Here is a 14,822-nt window from a genome sequence, read left to right on the forward strand (position 1 = left end):
CCCATAGTTATTCCCATAACTCTCGTCGTGCTACTTCATCTCTTCCTCATCTGCAATGCCATCTACTCCCGTACAAGTACGATCATCGTAGGTGGAACCACAACCACAAAAGGAAAGGGTGAGTAAAGAAGAACCTAACATAGCATATAATTTCAATATCAAAATATCATAACTTAGATTATCCGAGTCACAACCTTACAATACAACATAATATTCAACTCATAACTTAGATCATCACCACTCAGACTATCAAAGTCACAACATTACAATACGTCACAGTATTATACTCGCGACTCAAATCATTTCCACGAGCTTCTGTTGTTTTCCTTGAATTTTGTCGTACCAAACCTGTTTCGCAAAACAGGGCGATTCGAGCCGTCTTCCATCGCAACTTCAGACCTATCTCCCCGACTCTTCAAGGAATTACGAGTAAAAACTTTGGTTAGGCGCACCCACCGAGCACTATACTCACACGAGCCGAAGTCATTGGGCGAGACATCCAACCCTCTCTAGTCCCCGCGCACGAGGAAAGGGTGACACTCGAACCTCAGTCTCAGTAGAGACTCTACACACTATCGTATCGTAATACGAACACCATCGATTCGACAAAATTTCTAAGGAAATGACAGAACGCTTGCTCTCACGATTTTACCATCACAACCATAAGTAGATCACCATCATGCACAAAGTCAACCAAATTCATTCACCAACAATTAGTTAAAATCACAAATAATTAAATAAATTAATTTAATTATTCTTCCTACTGATGCACCCCTATGAAATTAGTAATTTCACACTTCCATCAACTAGAACAACATTTCTAGTGCACCCCACTTTTTAATTAATACCCAACATCAAAGAAAACACCTAATTCTAATACACCCCCTTTTTACTATAAACACATTCCTTCTATCTACACTTTCAAGTGGACCCCAAAACCATTAAATTACATTTTTTTTCTCACTTCCAAGTAGCTCCCACTTGGAACCACTCATTTCTCACCAAACTCTTACTTTTTCTCTCCTTCTTCCTTACTTTTACGTGACTTTACACTTCCTTCTCATCATTCTCTTTTTATTTTACCTTTTTCATTCAACAACTAAAGTTCACATTGATAAGTGTGAACTTTACTTGTATTTGTTACTTAAAATGTTGTGCTTTTGAGTAATTTAAGTGTTTATTCTCATGAAAAGTATATAAATGTTGATGTAAGTATAGTTTTGAATGTTTAAATGTGTTTTGATGCTTTTGTATGTTTATTTCGAAGTAGAATAAGGATTGGATAATATCAAAGATTTGGAGTGCGTCACTCGCTCAGTCAGAAGGATCAAATAGCTCAGCCAGCGAGCCAGCTCCTCGCCCAGCGAGCAGTGCCCACTCGCCCAGCGAGAAGTGTTCACTCGCCCAACGAGCCGTGCTCATTCGCCCAGCGAGCCGTGCTCACTCGCCCAGCGAGTAGTGGTCACTCGCCCAGCGAGTGGAGTCCTGTCGTCCAGCGAGAATTCACTTAAGGTCCTTCTCTTTAAAATGTCACGAAACTGATCCAGAGAAGGGGAGAGACCAGGGGGAACTCTGCAGCTCACGTCCAGCTTGTGTCTAAGTGCTTCCATGGTGGAAAACCACCACTTTCCACCGTCCAATCCATCATTTATCGCTTCTGTGATGTATATGTGTAGCTAGAACTCCATTTCACTATGGTTGAGAGTAAAGTTCTGAAACTCTTTGTAATTTCTCTATTAATGCATGATCTTGTATGAATTTTGTGTTCTATCTTTATTATTCATGCCTACGATGGGAATCTGAGCTAATTGAACGGTTAAATCATTGGGAAATGTATGAGACCGCAGACCTAGGATAGAACAACTAAAGGATTTCAAGTCCTAGACATAGGATGGAATTTTTAGTCATCTGTGACATTGTGTTTAAGGCAAATCTGAGAACTGAATTAGCTAAGGGATTAGTAATTTAGTTTGAATGATTCAAAAACTGTCATCTGAGGGATCAGAGGCTGCATGCGCCTAGGATGTCGATGATTAATTTTGAGAAATTGTGTTAGTAGAAAAATTACCTGAGTGATGAACTTGAATTTCAACCCCAGTGAACCTAAATTCGACTGTTTTTACCACTTTATTTACATTTGTATGCTAATATTAAGTTTGTTACAAAATTACGTTTAATAATCGCTAAATTGGTAAACTTTAACAATCAGTGAATCGAAACAAATCTCTTGGGAAAACAATATCCGGACTTACCGGTTTATTACTTGAACGATCCGGTATGCTTGCCGAGGTCTCAACACACATACTCCATTTTCTCTCTCTCATTTACGTAACACATACCCCATGCATTCCTATCCTCTTTTCTTATTATTTTCTTCCCATTACGTAACCCACCACTCCTTCATTTTTTCTTTGCTTTCAAAGGTCATCCCAAGCTTCTTCCTTCATGGTCTTTGGTCCTCTTCCAGCACCTTTCTTTTCTTTTTCTTTGCCACTTTTACATCAACCAAGCCATGCCCATCTCCATCTTCCACTTCTATTCTTCTTCCATCATGTTCTTCTTCTACCCAAGACATCAAACTTTCATTTTTCTTCACTATTTTTCATCAAAACACATGTACCCCAACTTACCAAACATCTCTTTCACTCCTCTCGTTCTCATAATTCATTCTTTCCTCTTCCAACAATGGAAGAGAATTCTCAATACCCTCTTACCCACACTCTTGGTTAAAGAGTGTAGATAAGTGCTCCCAACAATATATAATTCTTGCAAGGTAATAAGAACCAAGATATACAAAATATACATGATTTTAAAGTGTACCCATGACAGTTTTTCATACACAAACAACATCCCAATACATCCATAGTGGATGAATTTGTTGGGTCATTAAAAGTTAAAAAATAAAGGGAATGAACTGGGATGAACAGGTTGAACCTCTTCACCTAGAACAACAGGTACAATTTGACTTGAATGGAAGTTAGAATATTTAGAGCCAAGGTCCTAAGAGTGTAGGACAAGGAGGCCAAAAATGAGGTGGACGTGCCCAAGGTAATTTTAAGGATGATAGTGAAGAGCAAACCAACAAACAGAATTGGCGTGGTCAAGGACAAGGGAAAGACCAAGGAGATCGATCAAGAGTCAAGTGTTTTAAGTTTGGCAAACACGACCATTATGCAAACGACTACAGATCGAGGAAGTGCTAAAACTATGGTAAGCCTATCACATTGCTAATTTTTTCAATGTGAGAAGAAAAGTGAGAGAAACCTTCTTACAAAAGAAGATGAAGAAGAGATAAGGATTTTTTTGTTTTCAATAAACTCAGACACGTTCAAGACCAAGCTATCAGAGGTAGTGCAAGAGGTGACCAAACAACTTGATGCCGAGCAGATTCACACTGAGTTGTTCTAGGTTGAACAAGAGGAGATCGGGTTGTTTAAAGCCAAGGAGGTGAAGGCTGACTGAGTGTCGAGTTGTCAAAGAACTCGGCAATGCTGATGAAGTGCTCGGTAAATGGTACGACAAATGTGGAGAAGACAAACCTAGAGAAAAAACTTTGGCAAAACGATGAAGAGATTCAACAGATAGGGAGGCTTCTCGATGAAGCTAATGGGATTATGAATAAATAGAGGACTGAGCTTGAGGAGATGAAGAAGGCGGCTGAAGACAAGGAGGAGGAAACATAATGCTCTTGAACGACATAAAAATAGGAAAGAAGACACTAGTGCAGAAAAGGCTTTAGACGTCTATTATTTTTGGTTTTTTACGTTTAATCTCGGCCTGACGTCTTTACGGGTGACATTGATTGGACGTCAGTTTGCACTATCAGACATCTATATAGATGTCTGACACTACAGATCAGAGGTCTATATAGACATCTGACACTACATATCAGACGTATAACATTACAGATCAGACGTCTAAAGTGTCGTCGTATTTGATTGGATCTTTCTCTGCTTGAGGCCTCTTGGGTTGCTCCTGGCTCATGGGGATTCAAGGTTACAACTTTATATTTTACTTGAAGAGAATGGATTGTACCTTTTTTTGTATTGGATGGTTTTAAAAACGTAGTGGAGGGAATACGAGGAGTGCAAAACACAAGAAATTGTCGCTCAAGAACGGCCGTCAAAGGACATGAGCAAAAATGCACCAAAACCCAACGAAAACACATTTAATCGGTTCAAACGAAAGATAATTCATTAAAAAGTAATGTAATCAGAGTAAAACTAATTTTAAACGGTGCAAAAGTGAGAAAACGAACTTGAAAAACGTAACCCGTGGAGAGAAAATGCGAGGAAGATGATGAACATTAAGTGCAAATAACTACTGCCTCGCGTTTGTGGTGTTTTAATGCAGCCATATAAAAGTTTGTTTCCCCAATAACAGACGTCTATATGGCTTTAGAAGTCAGACTAGGGGGATATGACGTTTAAATCTAGTCAAAAAGTGACTTTTTAGATTTCAAAAATGAGTATATATAAGTTTGTTCTCCACACAACAAACGTCTATATGGCTTTAGAAGTCGGATTGGAGGGATCTGGCATCTAAATGGAGAAAAAAATGACTTTTTAAATTTCAAAAATGAGTATATAGAAGTTTGTTCCCCTACATTAGACGTTTGTTCCCCCACATCAGACGTCTATATGGCTTTAGAAGTCGGATTGGTGAGATCTGACGTCTAAATGAAGTCAAAAAGTGACCTTTTAGATTTCAAAAATGAGTATATAGAAGTATGTTCCCCCACATCAGACGTCTATATGGCTTTAGAAGTCGGATTGGCGGGATCTGATGTATAAATGGAGTCAAACAGTGACTTTTTAGATTTAAAAAATGAGTATATAGAAGTCTGTTCCCCCCACATCAGATGTCTATATGGCTTTAGAAGTCGGATTGGCGGGATCTAACGTCTAAATGGAGTCAAAAAGTGACTTTTTGGATTTCAAAAATGAGTATATAGAAGTCTGTTCCCCCCACATCAAACGTCTATATGGCTTTAGAAGTCTGGTCCCTCCATAACAGACGTGTATATTGTTGTTTTATTTACAGAAAATGTCACCGGTCATTTTTTACGTTGGATACACTAGTGTAAAAAAGACTTTGGACGTCTGTTATTTTGGGCTTTTAACGTCTGATTTTTGTCCGACATCTATATGAGTGACGTTAATGAAGAGCTATTTAAATAGGAGTGAGTATTTAAAGATGTCTAGGTAGTGGAAGGGCTAAGATGAAGAGAATTATGCTAAAAGAGTTGATTTGGTGGCTAGAAAGTGGTTCAAAAAGAGTTGGTGAATGGAGCACACCAACAACAACATCTACACTTCGTTGAGTAATTCGTCAAGCTAATGCCGTTAAACAAGCGCTTTTGGGAGGCAACCCAGTTTTATTACCCTTTTTACTTGTGTTTGTATGGTTTTTGTGTCATGTGAATTAGTAACTTATGTTTTGCATGTTTGTGTTGTGTTGCAGGCTTGTGATTTTTGAGTTGAAATGTTTTGTTTATGGTTGTTATGTGTGTTTTATGTTAGTTATAGCTTGGTTTGTGTGTAAGTTCTTTGAAAGAGTGTCAATTGCCCAAAATCATAGAGTGAGAGAGACAAATTTTCGTAGAATAGCTGGGCTGCAGCTGAGCTGCGGTTGAGTGCCACACCAGTAAATATGGTTTTGAGCTGTTTTTTTAATACGCCGTTGGGCGGTAGCCTGGCGGCAGCACTGTAGAGACATTTTGGCCTTGACACGTTTTTGTTGTTGTTTGTTCTAAGTTTTTCTTTTCTTTGCACTCTTTCACACATTCCTTTTAGTGTGTTTTTGGACCTTTCTATCCAGTTGTTGACTATGAGATACTAATTTTACTTTGAGCTTTCTTGTTACAGGATAAGATCTTCCTTAGGAATTAAAGAGTTCAAAACCATCATTGGTGAACCTTTGAGGCATGCGTGAGTTAGCAACCATATGACTTGAAGATTTATCTACTCGTGCAGCATGGCCTGGGGGCCAGGCCCCTACTGATTGGGGGAGGTGGAGTAGTTGCGGAGCATAAGCTACTGGGAGGAGGAAGATGTTTCAGATGAAATTGAAGCTAGTGTTCTATAGTTATGAAGCTGCAAAGTGTCCAACTTGATCGGTTTTTCAGTTTTAATTTCAAGTTTTATTTGTTTTCAGTTTTTAAATTTGGATTTCTTTTTGACTTGCCTAGTGGATAGTTCTTGTGCAATTGGTTTGGTGATTTGAGTGAATCATATGTTATGCTTAAATTGAATGCAAATCTCTTGTGCTTGCTCTTTATCCATGAGAATTGTTTTGAAAATCTGATTGAGATTATGTGGTTGAGCTTGTTGAATAGAGATTGTGGTTGCTTGTATCTGTTTAGATAGATGCTTGGTTTTAATTGTGATCCATATTCTTGGCTTGATGTTTATCAAATTTTGGAACCTTGAGTAAACCTGTGAGATGTTGTGCCTTAAAGTTTATTGTTGAATGCTATTACTTTGGAATAACAATTGATTTTGCCTGAGTTTCTCTATTTGAACTAGTTACTTGCATTATACAAATGATCAAGGCCATCTTGTTTTTCAACCTCTTCTACATTTTTGAGCCTAAAATCCAATGTTAAACCTATGAACCTTAAAAAGAAAACTTTCTCATTCCTGAAACCTTACGCTTATTGAAAAATCCTTAACCTCCTTACCTTGAGTTGAGATGAACATATATGTTAGGATGAGGAGCATGGTTTAAGTTTGGGGGAGTTCTTATTATCAGAAGGGAGCATTGAGAAAATAATAAGTTGAGTTAAAAAGAAATAAAAAGAAGAAAGGAGAAGAAGAAAAACCAAAAAATGAATTCAATGAAAAAGAGTTGGGAAATAAGTTGAGAGTGGTTTATTCAATTTTGGAGCAAAAGAGATACTATGCTATATCATGAATCAAATTGTTTGGTCTCTTATCTCAAGGTACTTTGTTGTCTAGAAAAACAATGTTTTTTTCTTAGCCCAGCCACAATATAAGCTTCAAAAAGTTCTTGTGATGTTAATTTGCTTGTGAATGTGTTTAATATTGTTGAAACGAAAGGCAAAGTTGATTTGTGTAACACTGTAATAGTTGAGAGTAAGACACACATCCTAATACACCATTGTGCTTGAGTGAAACACTTTCTTTGGTGAGGATTGGTTCCATGAACTCAATGAAAACAACTTGCCATGTTTGTTGATCTATCATTCGCATCTATCTTGTGACTTTTAATTTGTGAGCACCATGGTTGAAGTTTAGCTTGCTAAGGCCATATTATCTATTGAATGTAATTTTAAGTTGAGCAAGCATGATTGATTTTGTTTATTTGATTTAAATTGTTTCTTGGATTGCTAGACCATTGCGATTGAATTGTTTGCTAGGTGAAGTACTTTTGCTTGAGGACAAGCAAAGTTGTAAGTTTGGGAGAGTTTGATAATGCTAATTCTTACCATTATCTAAGCATCATTTTAGTAGCAAAATAAACTCCTTTCTAACTTGTAACTTGCTTAATCCTATTCTTTTGTCTTGTTTTCTAAATAAATGTGTTTTAGACTAAATTGATGTATTATCCTCACTAATTCCCTTATTTTGTAGCTAATATTATGCTTAGAAGAACCTTCACCAATGTATAGAGCTTAACCAACCATAAAAGCAAGTAAAACAAAAAGAGAGAATTTTGGAATGCTGTGGCTGCGGTGCAGTTGAGTGCCACTGTTAGGGATTTGGCAAGCGTACCAAATCGTTCAAGTAATAAACTGTGGTAAGACCAGGTATCGTTTTCCCAAGAGACTCGTAATACTAGAAAATTGTGCGATTAACAACTCATCTAGACTCAAGAACAACTCATCATTTAAGAATATGTGCAAAAAGATAAATTCACAAGTAATTACAAGGTTGTACTTTGGTATTGAAGGCACTTGGAAATGGAAAAGACTAGAAATGGTATGAAATGACATTATTACGGTTAGTTTTCACCAATGCACTCTTGTGTATAACCAATTTCATCTCCTCTTTATCAATTTACTAAAGTCAATCCACTAAAACACTCTAGCCCTAATCCCTTAGGTGAAAGAGCCTAGGTTTTCCTTATCAAACTCCAATCCCTTGGACAATCTAACAAGCAAACCCGCATTAAAGAGCTAGGATCTTAAGACAACATATGAATCATCTTCCATCCCTAGAATCAATGACCACAAGGACTCTTGTTTCAGTTCAAGGTTTCATCTTACGTCCCCATAATCTATGAAACCCCAAAATCAAGTCATGAACGTCCCCATTACATGCAAGCTTTAAGATCGGAAACAAGAATACTAGCAATTGATAGAAAAGACATATATATAATCAAATCATTCAACAAATACACAAGAATTCAGAGGCTATATTTATCCCCAACAAGATGGGTTTGACTCTCCATTTCCATGGAGAGCCTTTAAGGTTACAAAATGGGCATGGAAGAAGATGAAAAACCCAAGAGGAAGAATGGAGTGTTTCCACGAGCCCTAACAGCCCTCCAAGCTCTCCTCTAAATGAAATGCACCTCCAAGCTCTCCTATACTGATGGTGAAACTTAGAAGGACATTTTTATTATGAATTTGCTTTTTACTAGCGAAATGTAAGACTTGTCTTATAAAGGACTTGTCATGATGGTCGTATACAACTTATCGTCTTGGTTGTGCATGAACATACAATGTTGTCATTACAATTGCCAAAAAAATCATATAGATGTTACCTGCAACCATTAATTGAGGTTCATGTTCAAGACTTAAAAATATTTTGTTTTACAGCTTATATTTCATTTTTCGTTTTATTTTTTTCTTTTGATTATAACTTAAAATAATTTGTTAGAAACAAAAACCAGGAACATAAATACAAACACATATGGCCCTTGTGGGCATATAATGAATTTCTACCTACCTCTTTCAACATATTTCTTATAACAACTAAACTTAATTGATTCGCTTTTAATCACTTACATACCAATTCAATATATTATCAAACATAATCGTAATTACTTTTTCTTATATTTATTTTCATATACAAAGAGTCAAGAAATCTATCTAATAATATCCTTCAATGTGTCGTAAAGTCTTTTTCAAATCTATTTTCATTAATTTAAGTATATTTTAGCTATTTCAAAATTATTAATCAAAATGGTACAACTTTTACATTCGTTTGAGAAAAAAATAACAATTACTTAAAAAATATATGTGGTGCGAAGTAATTCACAAAGTAACATTTATAAAGAAAAATAAAAAGAAGTGCATAGAAATAAAAGTAGAAATGAAAGTGGAAATTGGGATTTTTATAGCGTTTTTTACGTAGGTCTTATGAAACTGACAGAAGAAAACGTTTAATAAGTCGATTCCGAACTGACGCATATCAAAGACGATCTAATTATAGGTTCTTAAGCACCTTTAGCTTAACTCATATCTTGAACATCTTTGGCTTGAGTTGAAGCCTTGAGCATCTCTAATATTGAAAATGTTGGAAGTTTCACGTTGACTAGAGATAAGACCAATTTATAATATATAAGTGAAGTACAAACCTTACTTTACATGCCGATTTTGTGGAGATGAGTTAGGCTTAAAAACCCACTTTCATAACATAGTATCAGTTAGAACCTATCCTAACGAGTTCCTGATTTGACCATACGAAATGTCTATACTTCAGCATGTTGTGAAAGCATGTTTAATTTGACTTCCTGATTTCTCGGTATTCTCATCTTTAAAAACTTTATCTCTTGATGAAAACAGGCTAAATGGTAAGATTCCCAAAGATATTCGATTTCCTACTCAGCTGGAGGCTAAATGTTAACCGTCAGAGTTTATTATTCATTAATGTAGTAACGATTTTTTTACCAAGTTTATGTTTTATAAAGAGAGTATTTCCTGCATTCTAAAATGAATTATCAAGAAATTTAATAATTAATATATTATTTGACAAATGACAAAAGAAATGCATGTCGTGCTTCTATAAATCCTTCAACATACAATCTAATTTCAATTTCATGTAATTCATACCATCTTACTCAGATTAAGTTTAAGGTAAAATTTACTAAAGTAATTAACTTAAAATTAATTGAAACATAAACCCTCTTAATCACATGCAAGAGAGGAAGGTAGTAGAAAGGAAAAAAACACATAAGGTATTAGTACAGAAGATGACTCAAAAATCAATAATTATGTCATTTCCAACGTTTTGAAGATTCATCAAATTATTGTATGACTAACAACTTCACAATCACAATAGGCTTCCTCAACAACCATTACAAAATAAAAATGGAGAAGAAATAAACATTTAAAGAAAATAAATGTTTAGAAATCTTCCTCAGTTATCGATATCCAGAGTACCTCTTTCCTCTCTTTTTTTTGTCCTTTGAGCATGATACCCTCACAATCGTTCTAATCTTCAAATTCCATTTCCTCTGCCAAAAATTAAGCAAATTATATTAATTTTGCCAGAAATAGAAACAATAAAAAGATAACGTAAAAAAACAAATTCAAAGCAAACTTATATTAAAAGGCAAAGAAATAAAAAAACTCCAATGATTTAAGTTACTACTAATTAAATTCTTTCAATTTATTTTATACTCATTAATCAAATTTAGAAATCAAAATAATTAATTATGTGGATATCAATTAGAAATTATTAGTATGTAAAATAGTCTTTTTTATAAATAAAAAATTATAATTAATTTGTTAATTAGACTTTAAATTGATCATTGTCATTAGCTATCAAAGTTTTACATATTTAATATTATTAATTTTAAATAGTCTCTAATTTTAAGTTAAAAACTAATTTAATGGAAAAAAACTTAATAATTATAATAATAAAAAAAAATCAAAATTTTAACACAAGGTTAAAATAATGTTACCTGTAGCTATGTTTTGTAGCAGATTTTGAAAACTTTCACTGTTGTCATGACATAAAGAGTGTCTCCTAAATTATTTAAGAACTTGAAATATGCATGACGCCAAGAATGTACTATTAAGATTGAGCCAAACACTCCCCAAAAGCTTATAGCAAATCCAATTGTCATACTTATATAATATTCACGATTGAAAATCAAATTGTCATCCTCTTGAAATTTAATAATTGGTCCTTGTCTTGCCACTCCATCAATGCACAATTCCTTTAATGGTGGTCCACAGAGATCAACATTATCTTCATATTTCGATGCATCGAAACTCTGTAATTGTGTGCCAGTTGGAATTTTTCCAGATAAATTATTATGTGACAAATCTAACACAGTGAGTCGGTCAATTTGAGCAAGACTGGAAGGAATAGAACCAACAAGTTGGTTTCGTGACAAATCAAGAAATTCAAGTGATGTTAACTCTCCAACATTTGAAGGAATATTCCCTATCAATTGGTTTCTTGATAGATTCAATGACACCAATCCAAATAAACCCTCAATTTCTTTTGGAATTTCTCCTGATAATTGATTGCTTGAGAGATCAATGCTATTTAAAAGTGATAATCCCATATTTGTGAACATTTGTTCTGAACCTTTCCACATCAAAATTGCATTCAAATTGTAAGATTGGTTAATTATGCTGTTAGTAATGTTGACCAAATATTGATGACCTTGATAATAATCTCTCAAAGAAGTCATTTGAGCTATTGAGAAAAAGTTTTTTATGCATTTAGGAATTTGTCCAGATAGATTGTTTAGCGAGAGATCTAAGAGTTGAATATTTTTTAGATAACAAATTTGCAATGGTAAATTTCCAGAGAAATAATTGCTTTTCAAGCTTAAAAATTGCAACTTTAATAATTCCTTCCCAATCCAATTTGGGATAGATCCTGATAATCTATTTTCTGCTATGTCTACCATCACTAACTTTGTACAATTCTTCAAGATAGAAGGGATCATACCTGTTAAGTTATTGCTTCTCAATAACAAAACTTGGAGTTCAAGGAGTGATCCCATTGAAAAAGGAATCTCTCCTGAAAACTTGTTGTGACTCATATTTAAGTAAGCCAATGACTTCAAATGGGTCCAACAGTCTGGAATTTGTCCAGAAAACTTATTATTTGAAAGGTCTAATTGGTATAAAGATTCAGCTACACCATTAGAACATAAAAATGAAAAAGAATTTGTGAATTTATTGTTTGATAGATCAAGAGATATTGAGCCTCGGAAAAATGGCGGAACATGACCTTCAAATTGATTTGATGCAAGACTAAGAGATAAATAATGATTCTCTATTGGCAAATTTGGAATCGTACCTTGTAAATTATTAGATGAAATATCAATACTCATCCAATTTGACAATCCAAAATTGGTCCAAAACCATTCTGGAACCGTACCTGATATTCCACTATTTGAAATGTCAAGGGATCGAAATACATTTTGTTTCTCGAGCCATTTGGGAAATAATGAACCAAGCTTACAAGACCTCAATTCAATAGTATCCAATTGAAAAGTTGAAGCCCAATTTTGAGTAACTTCTAAAGTAAGTGAGTTATCTGACAACATCAATGCCCTTAACTTTGTCATATTAAAAAAATGAGAGTCAGTTAACACACCTTTCAAAGAGTTTGACATCAAGGATAATACCTCAAGTTCTGTTGGAAATCGAAGATCTTCAGAAATTGTCCCATTTAGCTTGTTACTATCAAGGTACAAATCTTTTAATGATGGGAACATTGTTGCGAGGTTGCGAGGCAAAGTACCCTTAATTTGATTCTATTATAGTAGTGTTTGTCAACCAGGTCAAACCACGACAACACTCATCAACTAGGTCAAATCGGGACGATACTCGTCAGCTATGTATTATAGCTAGTAGAGATCGAATGATCATACAGTCAGCACCATTCGGTCACCACTATGGCCAACCAGGACAAACGGTTCTATTAAAGTTGGGCCACAATTCGACCAGTGCTTATATTATTATTGGGCTCGATGTCCAGCGAATGATAAAATAATTAAAGATATTTGATTAAAGATCTTGATAGGCGGTTTATGAGCAACCAATCGGATTTTAAGGTAAGTCTGTTTATATTTTATTGGACCTGTGTCATTTTAGGGTCCATGATACAACTTATAAATACAGAGTCAGAGCCAACAACCAGGAACGTTTCACTTACGTTCTACTCACTCGAAAATATTCCACAGTGATAACAAAATCACTTTCTTGAGAGCTATGGCTGCATAAGCTACGCCTAACTTGAGCGTCGGAGTATGTTTTGTAGGTACTTCCCCTCTCTGTCAAGGAGGCAACTGAGCAGTCTTGAAGTCGAATAGTCCAGGTGGAAAGAGAAGGTGGAACACGTGATTCATGCATTAGAAATGTTAGTGTCTCAGTCTTATAAAATCTCTACCGAAACATATGGCATCTACAATGAATTTGTTATCAAATGAAATGTTATTGGTTTTTTGGTATGAACACAAATTAGATCGTCAGAAAAGTTTTAGAGCAATAATTCTATTCCAACGGACTTATCAAAAGACTTTTGAAAAGAAAGGTAACTTACACTTGGAATTTTTAAATTAAAACATAATTTTATGTTAAAAAATAATCCATCAAATATTTTCTTAAAAAATAGTTACAAAATTATTACAGGTGCCTTGTAATAGGTGCCTTGTAAAAAGTAATCCATCAAATATTTTCTTAAATAATCATTTGGCTTAACAAAATTTGATACAGCTGCGTGATAAAAGAAAACTATAAAAGTGTATTAATAATATGATAAAGTGTCAATATGATGAAGTTAACTATAAAAAGTAGTATATGTTAGTATATATGTATATGTATGTATATATATGTATCTATGTATGTATATATGTATATATATATATATGTATCTATGTATATATATATATATATATATATATATATATATATATATATGTATATATGTATCTATATGTATGTATATATATATATATATATATATATATGTATATATGTATATATACATGTATATATATATGTATATATATGTATCTATATGTATGTATATATATGTATATGTGTATATATATGTATATATATGTATGTATATATATGTATATATATGTATGTATATGTATCTATAATGTATGTATGTATATGTATATATATATATATATATGTCTCTTGGCCACTATTGAGACCAAAATGAGCGAGCTTCTTCAATAGTATTTGGTGTACCAATTTTTGAAGTGAAATAATCTCGTTTTTCATCCATATTATTCTTTTCAGTCACGTCTTTTATTTGAGTAGTCAATGTATCACGCTTATGACGTGCATGACACTTTTTGGACAGAAAATAATCTTTGTAACCGACTCCAAATCTCATCCCCTAACATGACGTGAATATTTTTGGAGACATAAAGTTTAACTCAAAATGTCAGAGTAATCATTACTCATCTCTTCTAAATTAGTTTGTGACAATATCATCTAAACAACAATCAAACATATCACATTTATTCTCATTTCAGGCACACAAATATATAATATATAAATATATTTTACTTACACATTTGTCCTAAACTTGTTAAACTTTTTCTTTTTCAATTATTTCGCTTTTGTTCACATAAGCATGCTTCCACACTTGACGAAAACGTTACTAACATTAATCCAGATTTTTTTATCTAATTATTGTGAAAAAAAATCAAACTAGTTAAAAAATTGTAATAACTGAAATTGGCAAAATTTGTAGTCTGTCACGTAACAAGTATCTAAAGTATGGATAATGGGATAAAGAAAACCATATTTTTAATTGGACTTAAGGTAGAAGGTGTGACCAAAATAAATTAGTATCATACACCATTCGGTTAAAAAAATACTACACTAAGTGGTATTATTCAAGCATGGCAGATTAGTCTTGATC

General features: G+C 34.0%; 1 protein-coding gene across 1 annotated transcript; it reads right to left on the bottom strand.

The window, feature by feature from the left end:
- Nucleotides 1–10,881: 10,881 nt before the first annotated feature.
- LOC148199543 (receptor-like protein EIX2) lies at nucleotides 10,882–13,291 on the bottom strand. The gene is made up of 2 exons (XM_088112696.1): nucleotides 13,106–13,291; nucleotides 10,882–12,693 (listed from the first exon to the last, which is right to left on the bottom strand). The coding sequence occupies exons 1-2, from the start codon at nucleotides 13,289–13,291 to the stop codon at nucleotides 10,882–10,884; spliced, it is 1,998 nt and encodes a 665-aa protein (XP_087968822.1).
- Between the last annotated feature and the right edge of the window lie 1,531 nt (nucleotides 13,292–14,822).

The sequence above is a fragment of the Vigna umbellata genome, chromosome 4 (assembly GCF_029865625.1).
Source record: "Vigna umbellata cultivar VRB3 chromosome 4, Vumbellata_1.0, whole genome shotgun sequence".
Taxonomy (NCBI): domain Eukaryota; kingdom Viridiplantae; phylum Streptophyta; class Magnoliopsida; order Fabales; family Fabaceae; genus Vigna; species Vigna umbellata.